Below are 16,516 nucleotides of genomic sequence, written 5' to 3'. Positions count from 1 at the left end.
CACAGCAGCCTCCGACTACCCGATCACAGGGCGGGACAGCGCCGCGTTCAGCCGGTCACCATCCTTCCACGGATTGTTGCAATGGTTGTGGTGGTGGTATGTCAGGCGGTTGCGATGGTTGTTGCGCAGGAGGGGGTGGGGGTGGGGGATGTGATTGCAGTGGTTGTACTTGCTAGCGGATTCGTTTGCCAAACGTGGGAGGATTCAAGACTTCTGTACTTCAGACTATCGTATGCAACTGCCTCACTTTCTGGCATCCGCACGGGAGCTTTTGGACCGATGATTCTGGTCCGTTCCGAGCTGATCCACTGATCATACTAACATGAAGTGATGCAGATACTTTGATACAACTCGATACAACAGATCATGAAACGTCACTACATATACCCCAATTTCTACTCCTCAAAAGCATATGCTCCAGCACCCGCCATCCCTTCTTCCCTACTGATCATCCCCATGCCTCTTATCACCTCCATCTTCCTACTGTGCCAACCTACATTGCTCCCAACTCTTCCACCCGCCTCCGCAAGCTCGTTCAACCATCGCCTCCTCGTATCAGATTTAGGTAGATGTCTCACGAATTCCATCTTCCCATCCGGAGTCTTCAACCACCCTGCTGAGAGATCGACATACCATCCTCGACCACCTTTTGATTTTACGACTTTCCATTCCCCACTTCCGTTCGTAGCTATCAGATGTCGGACCGGTCGAATCAGTTCTACCACTCTCAGTCTCGTTGGACCAGGATTCAAGTTGACGGTATCGACACCACCAGATAGATTGAGGTTCGACAGGGAGAATGGGACGGTGGTAAGTGGATTGATGAGTCGTGCATGAAGCTCAAGCGTGAGTTGCAAGGATGACTGGGAGATGCCAAGGCTCGAAGTCGAGGCAGTACCAGCTAGAGTGAGGATCTCGACATTTGGCGCGACATTCAGTAAGAAATCGGCTATGGGCGGGAGACCTAGGGTCGGAATATGGGATAATCCCAAGCTGATCAAGCTGGGTTGAGGCGGGGAAACATCGAGAGCAAGATGAGCGGACGTGAATCTTGACGAAGACAAGTCGAGATATCGCAACTTCCCGCTTTTCATGCAAGGCGCTTCTTTCATCAATCTCATCAAGTCTCCGCCCTCGATCGCCCTCCCTTGCGTGGGATTGACAAACAGATTCAAGTCGATGAGATCTCGTGTGGCGGGTGATTCGCAGATGAAATCGACCACAACGCGAGAATCGAGTCTCGGACATCTGGCAAGACTAAGCGAAGTGAGGCGGAAGTTTCTCGGGCAACTCTCGGTGAGGTAGATCAGGAGCTCGTTGGGAACTTTGGTGTTGGACAGATCCAGATGAGTCAAAGAAGGACAGGCAAACACTAATCCTGTAATGACGGCAGGTTCAAGCGAGGTGCACATGCGGAGACACAATCGACGCATGGCTCTGAACTTCTGCGTGCGTCTTGCCGATTGTCGCCAATTGTTAGCGTCGCCCTCATCCTCAGTGACTTCGGGTGAGGCTAATCCGGTTCTACTTCTCATTTTCGCTCTGCCTCTTCCTCTCCCTCGGGCTTCTTCGTCCTCCGTAGTGTCGTCATCAGGAGCCAGCCAAGTGTAGAAAAATTTGGTCATCGCCTCGTGAAATACCGGGCTGACACAACCTGTCAAATCCAGAGCCTCGAGTGGGGTGAACATGGCCCGCCGATTCCACTTCTGATCCTCTGTTTCGTCTTCATAAGGAACATAGGTCGGTCTGGGAGGGTCCAATTGGTCATGCGTTGTGGATGCAACAGAAAGAGCTGGGCCAATGGAAAGAGAACGAGCACGAGTCAGCGATTTTGAGGGAGACCGATACCGTGGTTGACGAGAACCGCGAAAGAAAAGTTCCTCTATCACGAAATAGCTCAGAGAGGAGTCAACGTATTCGGTCATACAGAGTGAGACGAGGTTGGGAGCATTCTTCGGACATGTTAGCGAGCTGCAAAGATTCGAGGCAGCCGACAGACTCACTTTGATGACGCCCTCCAGTCTGCCAGCAGTGACAAATCTCCCTCTGACTGCTTCTTCCTGACTCCGCCGACTGCCAATAGTCCGGAAATTGGTGAAATTCAGATGTCGGATATACGGTCCAGGGGGTGGCAGTAGTTCCGGGTTACCACTCCCACGCGTATCGTCCGCACTCCGTGCCGTGATAACCCCTAGCTTGAAAGTCACCGCTTCGGCCAAGGGGGGGACTTGATCCGCCTCCTCTGCTTCATCTTCGTCATCATGCGTCTCGTGCTCGATCCACACCTTCGATCTGGAAAGACTACTCCGTCTCTGCAAGAAGCCTTTTCTACTACTTCCAGAATTATGAGAGCTGTTGCTTCTGCTTCGGTCCAGGACGACATCGAGCGATTCAGTATCGAATCCGACATTTCGTCGTGGACTACGTGATCGACCTCGAAGTCTCGCTTTGTTGGCTAGAGCCGTGGGAGAGGTGATTATGGATGTAGTTGTTGGCAGTGTCTCTTGGCTTGAGTTCACTGATAGTTTCGGGTGAGGTGAGGAGGTTCGGGACGTGGGAGGGGTGAGAAGCATATGTATGTGGGAGGGCTGCGGAGGTGAATAGGAGTATTGCGGGGCATTGAAGTTGATACCCGTCGCAGCAGAAAGGGAGGAGCTTCCATTGGGGTAAGGGAACGTGGACGAGACAGAGGGCATCATGTAGGCTCCAAAGCCTTGTGAGATCGTAGCAGGTGCTTGGTGTGCTTCCGGTCCAGAAACAGGTTCGATCGGGATCGGGGTCGGCGTCGGCACACTACCTCCTCCTCCGTTTTGAGGCGTTATCGTTTCGGATATGATGTCCGTCTCCACCACCTCTTCCGTCAGCGCATTGACGATCGCCAACCATGACCTTCCAGATCTGACGTGCACATTCTCCCACAACCATGGTCGAGCCGCTTCGAGACATCTCGAGGAGGCGCGTGAGAAAGCGGAGATGAGCTGGGTGTGATTCTGCTTAGGATAAGGTGTGGGATCTATCGAGTCGAGTACTTCTGGGAGAGGCGTAGTAGTAGGCTCTGAAGGGGGCAAGGAAGAGTAAAACGGCGGTGGTATGAGAGCCACGATATTGCTGAGAACGTCCAGGGGGAGTTGAGATATCGTCTGGTGAATGTCCTCTATTTGAGGCTCAGCCATATCGGGGTGATGATCGGTATTTACGCAAGGTGCGGTGTGGATATCCGCAGTGAGACGCTGTCAACGAGTGCTGGTATTATCGCCGAAGCCTGACGGCCTATGAGTGTGTATGTGAAAGGACACGGAAGCCGAAGAAGTTGTAAAGAGGCCAGAAAGACAAAATATCATCACGGAAGCCAAAACAGCTTCGGATCTAAACGACCGGAAACGGATCACATGATTCGCCACCGTGCTTCTCGGTGAAATCGGATGACTGTTGATTTCCTCGTTCGTTCTGTTTGGGCTCGCCATGTTGCTTCTCTGTATGCAATGGCTGATTGACATTCCCACAATGCTGTCTATTTAGTCTATCAAAGATGTCTAATGCTACGGTATCGATCCCATCGATAAGTCTTGGCTTCTCCTGTTTTTGTCTATATGCTACACGACGCGGTACTCTTCGACGAGACTCCGATTACAATCCGACGACCAACTGCTTGGGGGACATGCCCTCAAAAGCGATCTTGTACACTTTCTCAAACAAGGGATAGGCATGAGCCCTCTTCCTTGCCACCAAGAAGTTGTTAACCTCTTCGGCAGTAGCAGTCCCCTGAAGCTTCTGACCATTGAGTAACTTTCGCTCGATGTGCTCGAATGATTGGCCGGATTTGACGAACTCTTCTGCGCACTTCCTGTTTCGTCCACCGTAGCATGTGGTGATCAAGTCGGCAATACCTGCTGATTCGTTTGAGAAGCTGGAACGAGCAAAGCAGAATGCGTCAGCATGTCATCCTTTGGAAGAGACCTAGGTCTGCGAGAGATAACTCACGTTTCGGCTTGAGAACCTTCAAAGAACTCCAAACAGAACTCGGTCATTTCCTTCAGGCCAATTCGAAGAATGGCAGCTTTGGTGTTTCCTCCAAGTCCAAGACCATCGACGAAGCCGGCAGCAAGGGCGACAACATTCTTGAGCGCTCCACCGAGTGAGACGCCATTGACGTCTTCAACAGTCCTCACTCGGAAAGAGGGAGCGTCGAAGACTGCGGACCAGAGGAGAGAGTCGTTGTGGGTAGGGCAACCGATGGTAGTCTCGCAGAATTGTCCCATAGCGACTGAGCAGAGTCGGCGTATCAGCAGGAGCTCTCGAACCGTAAAGAGTACCAAACTCACCTTCGAGAGCGATATTAGCACCGCTGAGAGCGGAACAAGGTGTTCCGACCTTGGCCTCGATCAGACTCGCGAAAGTTTGGATGTCGGTGCCGTTCACCTCCACACCCTTGATAGCACTGATAGCTCGAGCGCCAGGGGTGAGAACACCGGGCCTGGAAAGCTCGGACAGAACCGTGTGGAGGAATTGATGAGGGACGACGAAGATGATGAGGGTAGCATCCTTGACGACATCCTTGAGATGAGGGACCGCGACGAGGTTCTTGGGGAGGGTGATGTCAGGAAGGTATCGAGAGTTGAGATGAGTTCGGTTGATGACATGCGTCAATGGCTTTCCGTTGACCTAAAGAACAGATCACAGAGGGCATGAGAGTCTGCCATCGATCATTGCAGTGAGGATTTGCTCACAATCTTCTCTCGGACCCACATCCTGACCTCAGAGTGGAAATCGTCCTTCCGCTTCCACGCGTTCTCAGCCGCAATCTTGGCCAAAGCGGAACCCCATGATCCTGATCCAATGACAGCGATCTTGTGCTTTCCAGAGGAGAGGGGGGATTCGGGAAGGGCAGGCGGTGCAGGGGAGGAAGGACGAGTGACGGCTAATAGCAGAGGGTTCAGCAATGATCTGTATCTCAAGTCATGCATGGCAAGCTCACCAGGAGTGGTGACGGTGGACGCGATGTCGAGGTCAGAGAATTGCTGAGCGACTTCGGGCGATGATGGAGCGGTAGATGCGGCGGACATGATGCTTGATGTGTCTATTGTTATTCTGATGCTTTTTGACTACTGAAACTGTTTGACAGATTGGTGTGAAGAGAGAATGTAAAGATGCAAAGTGCTGGTGATGGCAATAAGTGGCAAGCAGCTGACTTTTTGCACTCCAAGCTCTTCTGATTGAATGCATATAATGAACGATCACCTTCGACATCAAAGCGTATATTTCCCCTCTTCCCACGCTGTTTTACCGACGGACGCACCCCAGTAAAAATGTGTAAAGCCCGAAACGTCACCAATGCAGCAAGCAAGAGAGTATTCGGGGTCAAGCAGGTGGATACGAGTCACACCGGGAAATCCTGAAAATCCTCTCACTAACCACGGATACAAACAGGCGGGGGGGGGGGCATTGATCACGAGCTTTCGGATTGTGTTGACGCAGGTCGCTTGAAAATTTGTTGCCCCAATGGCATGATTGCAGAGGAAAATCCAATTGAGATGCTCATCGACCCAGATCTCAGCCATCTAATCTCCTTCCCTCGGTCGACTTCAGGGCGGAGATAGCAGGTGGGAGCGAGATGCCAAGCAAGCGTCGTCTGTGAGGAAGGGAAAAAAAAAACCTTCTCCTCAGGCTGTGCTCAGCGTGCTTGGAAGGAGTGTGAAACGTTTGAAATGTGGGACACTTTGACGTCATAATAGATACTCTTTAAAATCTGATACCGCCGGTTATAGTTTGTTTCTCGTTTAGTCCGCTTGAAGTTTTCGTGAACCCTGAAACAATTAGCTTTTTCGTCGGTCGACCCAAGGTGAAAAGCCGCTGGGAATCTTTTCTCGGATACTACATGGCAGACGTCATGAGGCGTATCACCTAGGCAAATTTCCCTTGTTTCTTGTTTTTTTTTGGGGGGGGGGGGGAGCTCGGGTGAAACGGCTTTTGGGTTCCCACCGTACACAAAACACCACCTCTTGATTTCTCCGTCCTTTTATGTGATTGCGATCACATCACCCCACACATCCATCCAACCGTCCAATCTACTCCCGAGTGTGAGACTTTTTTCACCACTGAAAGCCGACGAGGGAAAACAGAGCCATTCAACAAAACCGGACCAGACATCTTTGCTGTTTCTTTTCACTTGTCTTTCCAACCTCGCCACTTTATCTTTGTCAGACGCTTCCAATAGATCCAAAAAGCCTCTAGGCAAACAACACCACTTCGACTACTGCACTAACCCATCTCTCACATCAACTCACACCCATCATGTCCGTCTTCACCAAATCCGCGTTCGCGATGTCCGCCGTGAACACCCCTGCCAACTCCGTTCCTCCTTCCACTGCCCCATCACGACGAGGCTCCTTCGCATCCCTTGCTTCCGGTCAACTGACTCCCGTCAATGACCCTCACATCGTCTCGATCAACGTCGAATCGGTCCTCTTTGACATGGACGGTACCCTGATCAACTCCAGTGGTGCTGTCGTCAAGGCGTGGGAGCTGTTCTCTCAGACTTACACCCTTGACTTGGATGACATCTTGCGATGTGAGTGGAACATGAATTAGGCATTGTCCAGCGCTGACCTACATCCAACTGCTAGCTGCCCACGGAATGCGAACTATTGACGTTCTCAAGAAGTGGTGTAAGATCAGTGACCCTGAGCTTCTCGCCTCCGAGGTCATCCGATTCGAGACTGCCATTCTTGAAGCTGCCGAGGATATCGCTCGAACTTCCGGTTCAGGTGGTATTGAGACGTTGCCAGGCGTCGCGAAGCTTCTTGACGACCTGAGTTCGGACAAGGAGATGAGGGGAGGAGAGGAGAAATGGGCTATCTGCACCTCATGTGAGTGCCATGCTTCGTCTGACACTGACACCGCAAACCGTACTGACTTGATCTTTGCTTCAGCAACATACTTCTACGCTGGAAAGGCTATCCCGATTGCTGGCTTGACAACACCAAAGGTGTTCGTCACTGCTGACTCCGTCACTCGAGGAAAGCCCTTCCCCGACCCCTACTTGCTCGGTGCTTCCGGTTGTAACGCCTCCCCCTTTGAATGTGAGTGACAACGAAACTCGGTTTCGCAGAAAGAGGTAGCTAACAGAACCTGCAGCCATCGTCGTCGAGGACGCGCCCACCGGTATCCGATCCGGAAAGGCCTCTGGTGCTCTTGTCCTTGCCACATGTACCTCTCACACCCGTGAAGAGCTCGAAAAGGAGCGACCCGATTTCCTCGTCGAAGATCTCTCCCATGTCGTCGCTCAATGGGATCCCTCCACCAACACCTTCAACCTTATCATCGAACAGCCCGTTGATCGATATTCCACCCGACCCACTCCCGATGTCACTCCCGTTGTTACCCCTGCCGTTTCCCGTTCCAACTCCTTCTCTGGCGGTGTAGTACGAAACCCCACTTCCTTCAAGCCTTCCGACGAGTTGACAGGTAACGACAGTGTCGTTGGATCTCCAGCAAACAGTCGACCATCGTCTCCTGGAGGTGAACAGAGCGATGAGGAGAAGCGTGCGGAACTCGAGTTCCACAGGAGAGCCAGTCAGTCCGGTGGCGGACCTTCCCTTGATGCGTTCAAGCGGGCCTTGGCAGGTAACGCGGCCAAGCGAAGGGCTCAAACAGAGTTGAACCAGGATGAGTAGTGCGTAAGGGTTCAAGTCCATCTGCATTTGTAGCGATATAGGGAAAGGATCTGGTGTGTCATAGATTCGCATAAATAGATTAACATAGACAGCAAGCGTTAGCATCAAGCATGCGACTAGCATTGGCAGTGAGAAATGGCAATCGGCAGCGCGGTTTCCTTCATTGATTGTCCTGCGAGCATGGGATTGCACATCTTTGTTCAGCATATCAATGCGATGCATCAAACGCATTTTGTTTGGAACCCAAATTTCTCAGTCAAATCGCTACCTAACCCAATCGGTATTTGTCTGGTGATCACGTCTCCCAAATACCTACCCCACGATCAAATCGTGATCAACAGGTTGATGATTGTCGGTGACTCTTCCTGACAACTATACTACATGAGCTCATCTCGTTGTCCCCCGTCTACATCAATCCAAATCCGAAGAGTATCCAGTCCAACATGGGTTGAAGTGGAGGATGATATCGTACTCACACTGTCATCGTTACCAGAACCCGATCTCGGATCGTCAGACATACTTTGTGTGCTTGTGGAGGGCAGATCGTGACCCGCTTTGCTGAAGGGATCATCCACGCTCTTATCTGTACGGGACCGAGTGATTAGCCGAGCGAATATAGTAAGGTCTCGAAATCGCAGGGTCGATATTGAGCTTGTGCACAAAGCAACAATACGTTTCCCTCACGGAAAGAGCAGAAGGGTGGGCCTGAGGCCGCGCCTCCTCCCGCTTCGGGCTTTTGTTTTTTCATGAAACCGACTGCGATCAGATACACGACTCACCAAAAGCGTCTTGATCTCCTCGCCCCGAGAAGATGGAGCAAGTCATCCTCGTAGCGTGACTGGGAAGAGCCTTGGGGGTATCCGTACCATGCAGATCCGCTCCCAATGCCATCTTTGTCAGTGGTTGCGATGATGAATCGTTCAAGTACGAAGGTAGTTCTCGAACTGTCAGTCCCTCTGTGAATGTGTGGTACACGCGCTTGGATAGTCGGTGGGCATGCTTTTATATAGGTCTGAATCTCCGGGTGATAGGCTCGACGACATATTGCCAAGTGATTGAAGAATGATGTACACAAGTCGCGAATTCGTCGCGAACGACTTGTCAGATGGTCATTGCATCGCGACACTCTTTGTCAGGTGCGATCAGTGAGGGACACAGTTCCCGAAGTTATGATGCAAGCTGGTCAGCAGAACTGCAGAGCAGAATAGTCGCTAGTGCGAAGTAGGATCCTCTTCTAGAATAATTTACATTTGAAACCTGAAAAGCCGGATGTGAATCCGACGCCCCCAATGTTATCGTCATGAACCGGGTCATTCAGAGGGCTCTTCGCAACCAACCAGGCTTTCGAGTCGATCCACCACCACCAAGGGATGCAGCGATTGAACGGTTTCAATCAATTGTACTTCGCTCTATCGAGCACACCGGACATACCTGCCCAGACATAGACAATGGTCCAGATCTCGAACCGGCGACTACCTCAAGACGGGACCCCTCCAGCCTCTTCGAACAACTCCCGGGGAAATCCATACCTTGGGAGGACTTGCTGCCATTCGTATTCGTCATGACAAGCGCGTACATCACCATTCCTTTACCAAGCCGAGGTTCTGGTGTTGATACCGTCTCTGCGGTGTATCCCTGTTGGAAGAATGGAGGAAAGATTTCTTCTTCGTGCCTGTGACGGATCCCGATCGACGTGCAATTGCCCTGAACAAGGTACAACGAGCTGGACACATACCGTCTCCGTCCATCAGAGACCAGTTCCGCGCGCCTGGGCGAGCAGGAATCAAGGCAAGAGAGACGGGGGTGTTCTGATTCCCATGAACAGGACCACCTTCATGCATCGAACACGAACGCAAAGGGCCGAGTTGGTCCAGGCTGATCGGAAGTGTCTCTGTCTTTGTCTCTGTCTTTGTCTCTGTCTTACATGCTGGAAACAAGGTAACCAATTCACACATCGATTCGGTTTCATCTTTGATCGACATGAAGTATTGGCTATAGGGTAGAAGATCGGATCGTGATTCTGACTAAATCGCGTACGGACTGATCTTGTAATACTCCAATAGAAGAGATATGACGAGACGACGCCGCACCTTTTCTGTCTTGCATCTTGCATTGAACTTGGACTGTGCTCGAGACGATAACGAGGAATCAACGTAAAATCCATTCCATTCCATAAAGACCTCTCGTGTCTGCGTGGGCAGACACGGCTATCGGCATCATGACGTCGAGGTTTGTGTGGCTGTGCTTCTCCCGTTGGGTAGGTGAAAAGTCGTCATGAACCGAAAAAGTATTACAGTTCTTCTGGGTAGTCACCGTTTTATCGTAGATCTATTCTTTCGATATAAAGGATACAACATATGCATTCCCATCTTCAAGCCCGAGAGATCTCTGCTTTTCTCGCTATCAATCACAGAATCGTCACTTGAACACACTTTAGATTGTTCAAGGGACAGTCCTTTCGCAATCACGATGTCGCTCCCTCGAACGAACCAGGACCTCTCAGACCTCAATGCTTCGAACCCCGATCGAAGACAACAGCTGAAAGGCAGGAATCCGATCAACTGGCATCTGAGAACACCGACTCAAGGACCTGCAAGTCTGGCCATCAAAAATCGTGAGTGGACAAATACGTCAAATCCATTTGATCCGGCGCGACTCGTCAAGATACGATGGTGCACGGCATGTGGATGAGGAACGACGCTGATGCGTCGGCTCAGATTTCATCGCTATGGTCGGTGAATATGTCGGTACCGTCTTGTTCATGATCTTCGCTTTGGGAGGTACCAAGTGAGTCTGCACCTCCAGTTTTCCCGGCCGAAGGAGTAGAGAACACTGACAGGTCCTGTGTCACAGCGTCGCCAACATCCCCACGACCTCCGTCACCGGTGCCACTACAGCGGGTCAAGATGGTTCTACCGCATCTACCGCAAACACTTCCAACTTGTGAGTTTTCAGACCCTACCGATCATGCTGAGGTCGGCTCGCTCATATTTGGTCGTTCTCTCCCCAGACTCTACATCGCTCTTTCATTCGGTTTCTCGCTCGCTGTCAACGCATGGATCTTCTTCCGAGTCTCTGGTGGTCTTTTCAATCCTGCAGTCTCGCTCGGTATGGTCCTTGTCGGAGCACTCGCTCCCCTTCGAGGAGCATTGCTCACCTTCAGTCAGATCTTGGGTGGTATCACCGTGAGTCACATGCTCGACTCGTCTTCTGTCATGGATCATAGCTAAATGATCGTATTGCGTTTGTTGTAGGGCGCCGCTATCATTCAAGCTATCACTCCTGGTACACTGTGAGCACAACCACTCCATCCACACGTGATAGAGGAGCTGACGAGGGGGTCACAGGAACGTCCGAACCACTCTTGGAGGAGGCACTTCGATCGTGCAAGGCTTGTTTATCGAGATGTTCCTTACCTCTTTGTGAGTGGCCGAAACATGACGTAGCTTGTGGGGTACTAACCTGCTTTATGCCACTAGGCTCATGCTTGCCATTCTTCTTTTGGCCGCTGAGAAGCACAAGGCTACTTTCATTGCTCCCATCGGTATCGGACTCGCCCTCTTTGTAAGTTACTTGCTTCCTCGTACTTGTATGTTTAGCTGACCCGTTGTCGCATCTGTGTAGGTCGCTGAGCTACTCGGTGTTTACTACACCGGTGGATCGCTCAACCCTGCTCGATCTTTCGGGCCTGCCGTCGTTCTCAAGACTTTCAGCGGATATCGTAAGTGCTTTTGTGAGAACCTCTGATTGTTCACCGACTTAATCACTGACTTGCTTCGATGTGTTCAGACTGGATCTACTGGGTTGGGCCTGCGTTGGGTGCCACTATCGCAGCTGGCTTCTACAAGATGCTCGTGAGTTGATCTGGCCATTGGAGTCGATCTGACCCAAGCTGATATGACAACTTTTCATCAGAAATGGCTTCAGTACGAGACTGTCCTTGGCCCCGAGGCCGACGGCGAAGAGCCCGCTCGACCTGCCCCTGGAACCGTCGGCCCCACCACTGGCGCGTACGAGAAGCCCCTCGACGAAGAAAAGGGTGGACGAACATTGGCTGTTTCCGGTCCTGGTCTGGGAGATTTGTTGACTGAAGGTCCTCATGGAGCCGTAGGTTGCCTTTTTGGCTGCTCCGCAAAAACAGCAATACTGACTGACATTGGATGGTATTCAGGTGTTCGACCTCGAAGCTCACCCTGGACCTTTAGAAGCTCGATTGGACAAGATTGAAATGATGCTTTCTCAACTTCTCGAAGCCGGACCTCGACCTTCCGCATCCACATACGTCGACCAGCCCACTCCCGTCATCAACGGTGGATACGCCAAGCAGACCATGAACTACAACGAGAGGAGTGCGGCCCCTCAGATTCATTCCGAGCACCATCACGTCGAAGGAGATTGCGCGCATTGTCTCGGTCCGGATGGAGTGAGAGGACACCACGCCCCCTTCACTCACCATGGTGCGGCTGGCGCCGGACCTAGAGATCACGTCGATTATATCCCTGTTCATAGGCAGTGAACGCTGTATCTCTCTTCCTGCATCTCTTCCTGAAATCCCTAATATACACCTCGATAAATGACTGTATTCGTAGGTATGCCTCTATCGCACATGTACCCATTATACACACGTTCGATTTCGTATAATGCATTATAGTGACGTTCGATAATTTTGGCTACAATTGGCTAGTTCCACAAGGGCGCGTCGACGCAGATAGTGGGTCTTCTTTCCCGTACAGACATCCATGCGCGACTTGGCAAAGACAACGCAACGACCGGTCGTCAACTTGATCAGATCATACCTCCCAGCCTCTTCCTCCCGTTGGTCCAGGTCCCGATCCAAAGAACCTGTGTCCGGCCTTGTTCTTCTGTCGTTCCCATTCATCTGCCCAACTCCTAGCTCCTCCACCTACAGTCGAAGGTGTATCGTCCCAGTTCGGTCTGGGTCCTGCAGTTCCTTTCGACTTGGCAATGAGCGCCAAAGCTCTCTCGCGTTCTGACATTTCGCGAGACTGTCGAGCTGATACAGGGTCGGCGGAAGGTTGAGTTTTGTACTTGTTGTGAGGATTTCTGTGACGAAAAGAAGCAGAAGAAGGATTCGGATGTGAGGAGAGAAGAGTGGTTATCTGGGTCAAGGGATCATGTCGATTTTTGCTCCGAGCGTCTTTCCGTCTGTTTCAACGTCGAATATCGACCAGACTCAGCTTAACATTCCGGTGAAGATGCAACGCGATCCGGAAAGTCCCACTCACCTGTCCCTGGCCCTTCGTTCCTCTGCTTCTTCGCCCGTCTCGGTGTCTTCCACCCTCTTCAGGTCTTTGTCCGCATACCAAGGTTTGGTCTCTCTTTCCGGTCGGCCGAGATACATCGTAAATGGATCGGTCTCTTGATCCTTCTTCTTCTTGGCTAGTTCAGCAGCTGTAGGCACAGCTTCGTCTGGTGGTGGCTAAGGCGAGAGTGCAATTGTATCAGCACATCTTCGCCTCGATTTCCAATCTCAGGACACGATTGTAAGACGGGTGTCTGAACGGACAAGATGTCATGCATGAGAATGTTTTGTCCACTCACGTTCCTCTCCAGATCAGCAAAGAAATTCAAATGTCCATCAACTTCCCATTTATCCGCCCTTCTCCCTTCCTCCTCATCCCTTTCAGATCCTCCCTTCTCCTTACCCTTATCTCGTCTAGCACTTTCGGTCGGAAAATCAAAATCCAATCTATCCCTCCTCTTCTTCTCCCTCTTCTCCTCTCTAGCTTTCTCTTTCCGATGTCTTTCGAGCAGACTCGATCCACTACCACCTGGAAGTTGACCGTCTCGAACGGTAGATGTGGACGGGAGATTGTCGTCTTCTTCTTCCGGTGGTTGAAAGGAGGGAGAACCAGCTCTTCGTCGTAAGATGTGTAATCGAGCTTCGGCTTCCTACACATATACACCACACGAATATCATCAGGGTCAGAAATTCTGTCGACGATATGTGCTAGGCTTGAGCCGGTCGACTTACATTGTCGACTCTCTTCTGCTCCTCGGCAAGCTCTTCGGCTCTAGCTCGAGCTTCATCTTCCCGAACACGTTGCTTGTTCTTCTCCAGGTAAGGATGGTACGATTTGTGTCTGAGCAACAGAGGTAGGTCAGAAGCCATCCTGAGGTCAACAAACCCCAATGAGACTTACTGGAGGATTTGAAGACGGGGCATCTTGCTATCGCGCTCTCGCTTGGTTGCGTCAGCGATCAATATACAAGGAATCAGGAGAAGGTAAGGATGGATATCTGAGAACCGGGCACGATAATCCTTTGTCACTAGTGATCTTTGGTGGCAAACCGAGTGGAGGTTTTTGCTTGCTAGTGTTGTCACTCCTAACTCATTTAGGCATCCGGTTCGACGCCTCGCCACGTTACGCTTTGACCTCTTCACCTTGCCTTTGGACGCGGGGCAAAAGTAAAGTCAAGTCTGCCATGTTGCTCAACGCATCGATCTCGTCGCACAGACCTGCCTCTTCTCGTCCCTCGTACAGATCTCATCCCTCTCTCCTTACTTCATATACTCTATCAGGGCGACACAGCTGAGATCCTGAGCATCGAGCACGCGAGATCGCAGAAGAAGACATGTCTGACGGTATCGGTATCTCAAAGTGAGCAGCTCATACCCCTTTCCTCCTCGGTCTCGCAATCGTGACTAGATTACGCTGACACGGCTGACCACACTTTGACAGCTTGCCAAACCAAGTGAGCTTCCAACAGCCGGAGTCTCTCTACCTAGTCCCCGAGCTGACTCTTACCTTCCCTGTAGCGGCACAAAATCACAAGTCAGCATGGCGCACACTTTACCATGATGGTTGTTGGTGAGTCCGAGCGCGTGCAATGACAACTTGAAATCGATGATGGTCGTCGCTTATGCTCTTTTGACACACCTCTAGGCGAGTCAGGTCTCGGAAAGACCACGCTCATCAACACCTTGTTCGCTACGGAGATCTGCTCGCCGAGGAATTATCGTCAACGGTCAGTTTTGGGAAATGCCTACCGAAGGCCCATGAGGAAACTGATGATGGCTGCATCTCTGGTGCAGATTCGCAAAGCAGATGGACAAGACTACAGAGGTTGAGATTCTGAAGGCTGACTTGGAAGAAAGAGGATTCAACATCAAAGTGAGCAGTTGATAGCTCATCGGTCATTCCAGAAGATGTCATGCTGATATGTGATCTCGCTTAGTTGACCGTCATCGACACGCCTGGTTTTGGAGACTATGTCAACAACCGAGACAGGCAAGCTGAATTGTTTGACCTTATCAAAACGTAATCTGACTATCCCTTCGTCTAGCTGGACCCCTATTGTCGACTTCATCGATGAACAACATGAATCGTATATGCGTCAAGAGCAGCAACCTCTTCGAAAGGAGAAGCAGGACCTAAGAATCCATGCGTGCTTGTATTTCATCAAGCCCACCGGTAACACGTAAGCTCAGCTGAAGTCTGCCGCTTCATGAAGGATGTCATCTGACGTATTCGCAGGCTCAAACCCTTGGATGTTGAGGTGATGAAGAGGCTTGGAACAAGGGTGAACCTCATCCCGGTGGTCGCAAAAGCCGACACGATGACTCCTGAAGATCTGAGCAACTTCAAGACCATCGTAAGTCCTCTTTAAGAGGATGTGAGCGACCGCTCACAGTGACTACAGATCCGAGAAGTGGTCGATGCGCAGAATATCAAGATCTACACCCCTCCTATTGATGCGGAAGACGAGACTGCAGCAGAGCACGCTCGAGCGATGCAAGCCGTGATGCCATTTTCGATCATCGGGTCTATCACCGACGTTACCACTCCTGACGGGCGTGTTGTGAAGGGACGTGAATATCTCTGGGGTGTCGCCGAAGGTGAGCAGATTGCTTGTGCCAATGATTGAGCCTAACCTTGATGCAGTCGAGAACGAGGACCATTGCGATTTCAAGAAGCTGCGTTCCCTCCTCATCCGAACTTACATGCTGGACCTCATCAATTCTACTGAGGAGAATCACTACGAGGCGTACCGACTGGCTCAGATGGAGACCCGCAAGTTTGGCGAGCCAAAGGTCAAGAAGCTGGATAACCCGAAGTACAGGGAGGAAGAGGAGATGCTGCGAAAGCGATTCACGGAGCAGGTGAAGCTCGAAGAGGCGCGTTTCAGACAATGGGAACAACATGTGCGTCGTCCTTTCAAAATACCGTGAAGCGAAGCCTGATGATTCGTGAACTCAGCTTATCGCTGAGAGGGATCGATTGAACAAAGATCTCGAGCAGGCCCATACTGCGATCAAAGCTTTGGAGGTGAGTCCAGTCAGTATCTCTCCAGCATCCAGTATTGATGAGTGCTACAGGCCGAGCTCGATCAACTTGCTGCATACCATCGACAAGGTGGTACCGTTGGTCGCCGTTGATCTAATGATTGTGCGATTTGGATTCCTTGAGATACCTGAACATCTTACGCCTTCATTCCCTTCTTGTGTTATGACCTTTTATGCCGGCTCCTGAATATCACAGTAACGAACCCCGCCGTGTATACCTTCATGTTTGCTCGTATCATATGGATATCGACTGTGATGCATACCCATGTTACCATGATCTATGTCTCGGTGCCAAATTGAGCAGGTGTGATTGGTTGTTAGATCGAGTGCCACATTCGGGTGAAACAGGGTGGTGATTAGTTACCGGCTGAAATGTGGAATCACACTTTTTGGATTGAAGGGACCAATAAATAAAAGTCACCAACAATGAGCCCCAACGATCAATGACGACCATGGACTTTCGTCCTCTTTCAAACTTATAATCTCACCAGCTAGACAGTGATCGCCAAGGTCCCTCCGCATTGCGCAACCCTCG

At 51.1% G+C, this 16,516-nt stretch overlaps 7 protein-coding genes across 7 annotated transcripts; 3 read left to right on the top strand and 4 right to left on the bottom strand.

Moving 5' to 3' along the window:
• Window positions 1-395: 395 nt before the first annotated feature.
• Window positions 396-3,173, bottom strand: IAR55_001109 (uncharacterized protein; the record flags this gene model as incomplete). Its single annotated transcript, XM_066944238.1, has 2 exons — window positions 396-1,952; window positions 2,004-3,173. 2 exons carry the CDS (start codon window positions 3,171-3,173, stop codon window positions 396-398), a joined length of 2,727 nt encoding a protein of 908 aa, XP_066805439.1.
• Window positions 3,174-3,627: 454 nt separating this feature from the next.
• IAR55_001108 (glycerol-3-phosphate dehydrogenase (NAD(+))) lies at window positions 3,628-5,063 on the bottom strand (the record flags this gene model as incomplete). Its single annotated transcript, XM_066944237.1, has 5 exons — window positions 3,628-3,907; window positions 3,982-4,264; window positions 4,323-4,662; window positions 4,728-4,918; window positions 4,976-5,063. The coding sequence occupies 5 exons, from the start codon at window positions 5,061-5,063 to the stop codon at window positions 3,628-3,630; spliced, it is 1,182 nt and encodes a 393-aa protein (XP_066805438.1).
• Window positions 5,064-6,291: 1,228 nt separating this feature from the next.
• IAR55_001107 (uncharacterized protein) lies at window positions 6,292-7,673 on the top strand (the record flags this gene model as incomplete). Its single annotated transcript, XM_066944236.1, has 4 exons — window positions 6,292-6,568; window positions 6,624-6,866; window positions 6,930-7,079; window positions 7,135-7,673. The coding sequence occupies 4 exons, from the start codon at window positions 6,292-6,294 to the stop codon at window positions 7,671-7,673; spliced, it is 1,209 nt and encodes a 402-aa protein (XP_066805437.1).
• Window positions 7,674-8,050: 377 nt separating this feature from the next.
• IAR55_001106 (uncharacterized protein) lies at window positions 8,051-8,564 on the bottom strand (the record flags this gene model as incomplete). Its single annotated transcript, XM_066944235.1, has 2 exons — window positions 8,051-8,256; window positions 8,453-8,564. The coding sequence occupies 2 exons, from the start codon at window positions 8,562-8,564 to the stop codon at window positions 8,051-8,053; spliced, it is 318 nt and encodes a 105-aa protein (XP_066805436.1).
• Window positions 8,565-10,142: 1,578 nt separating this feature from the next.
• On the top strand, window positions 10,143-12,189 carry IAR55_001105 (uncharacterized protein; the record flags this gene model as incomplete). The annotated part of the gene is made up of 11 exons (XM_066944234.1): window positions 10,143-10,287; window positions 10,391-10,460; window positions 10,527-10,616; window positions 10,684-10,858; window positions 10,928-10,965; window positions 11,021-11,095; window positions 11,153-11,237; window positions 11,298-11,394; window positions 11,463-11,527; window positions 11,589-11,780; window positions 11,845-12,189. The coding sequence occupies 11 exons, from the start codon at window positions 10,143-10,145 to the stop codon at window positions 12,187-12,189; spliced, it is 1,377 nt and encodes a 458-aa protein (XP_066805435.1).
• A 274-nt stretch (window positions 12,190-12,463) lies between these two features.
• IAR55_001104 (uncharacterized protein) lies at window positions 12,464-13,860 on the bottom strand (the record flags this gene model as incomplete). Its single annotated transcript, XM_066944233.1, has 5 exons — window positions 12,464-12,839; window positions 12,920-13,113; window positions 13,236-13,586; window positions 13,669-13,777; window positions 13,838-13,860. 5 exons carry the CDS (start codon window positions 13,858-13,860, stop codon window positions 12,464-12,466), a joined length of 1,053 nt encoding a protein of 350 aa, XP_066805434.1.
• Window positions 13,861-14,270: 410 nt separating this feature from the next.
• On the top strand, window positions 14,271-16,074 carry IAR55_001103 (uncharacterized protein; the record flags this gene model as incomplete). Its single annotated transcript, XM_066944232.1, has 12 exons — window positions 14,271-14,296; window positions 14,378-14,390; window positions 14,455-14,506; window positions 14,582-14,663; window positions 14,731-14,809; window positions 14,874-14,926; window positions 14,982-15,116; window positions 15,173-15,290; window positions 15,339-15,534; window positions 15,581-15,840; window positions 15,896-15,964; window positions 16,015-16,074. 12 exons carry the CDS (start codon window positions 14,271-14,273, stop codon window positions 16,072-16,074), a joined length of 1,143 nt encoding a protein of 380 aa, XP_066805433.1.
• Between the last annotated feature and the right edge of the window lie 442 nt (window positions 16,075-16,516).

The sequence above is a fragment of the Kwoniella newhampshirensis genome, chromosome 2, assembly GCF_039105145.1.
Source record: "Kwoniella newhampshirensis strain CBS 13917 chromosome 2, whole genome shotgun sequence".
NCBI classification, from domain to species: Eukaryota; Fungi; Basidiomycota; class Tremellomycetes; order Tremellales; family Cryptococcaceae; genus Kwoniella; species Kwoniella newhampshirensis.
This window is presented reverse-complemented; position numbering and strand designations above follow the sequence as displayed.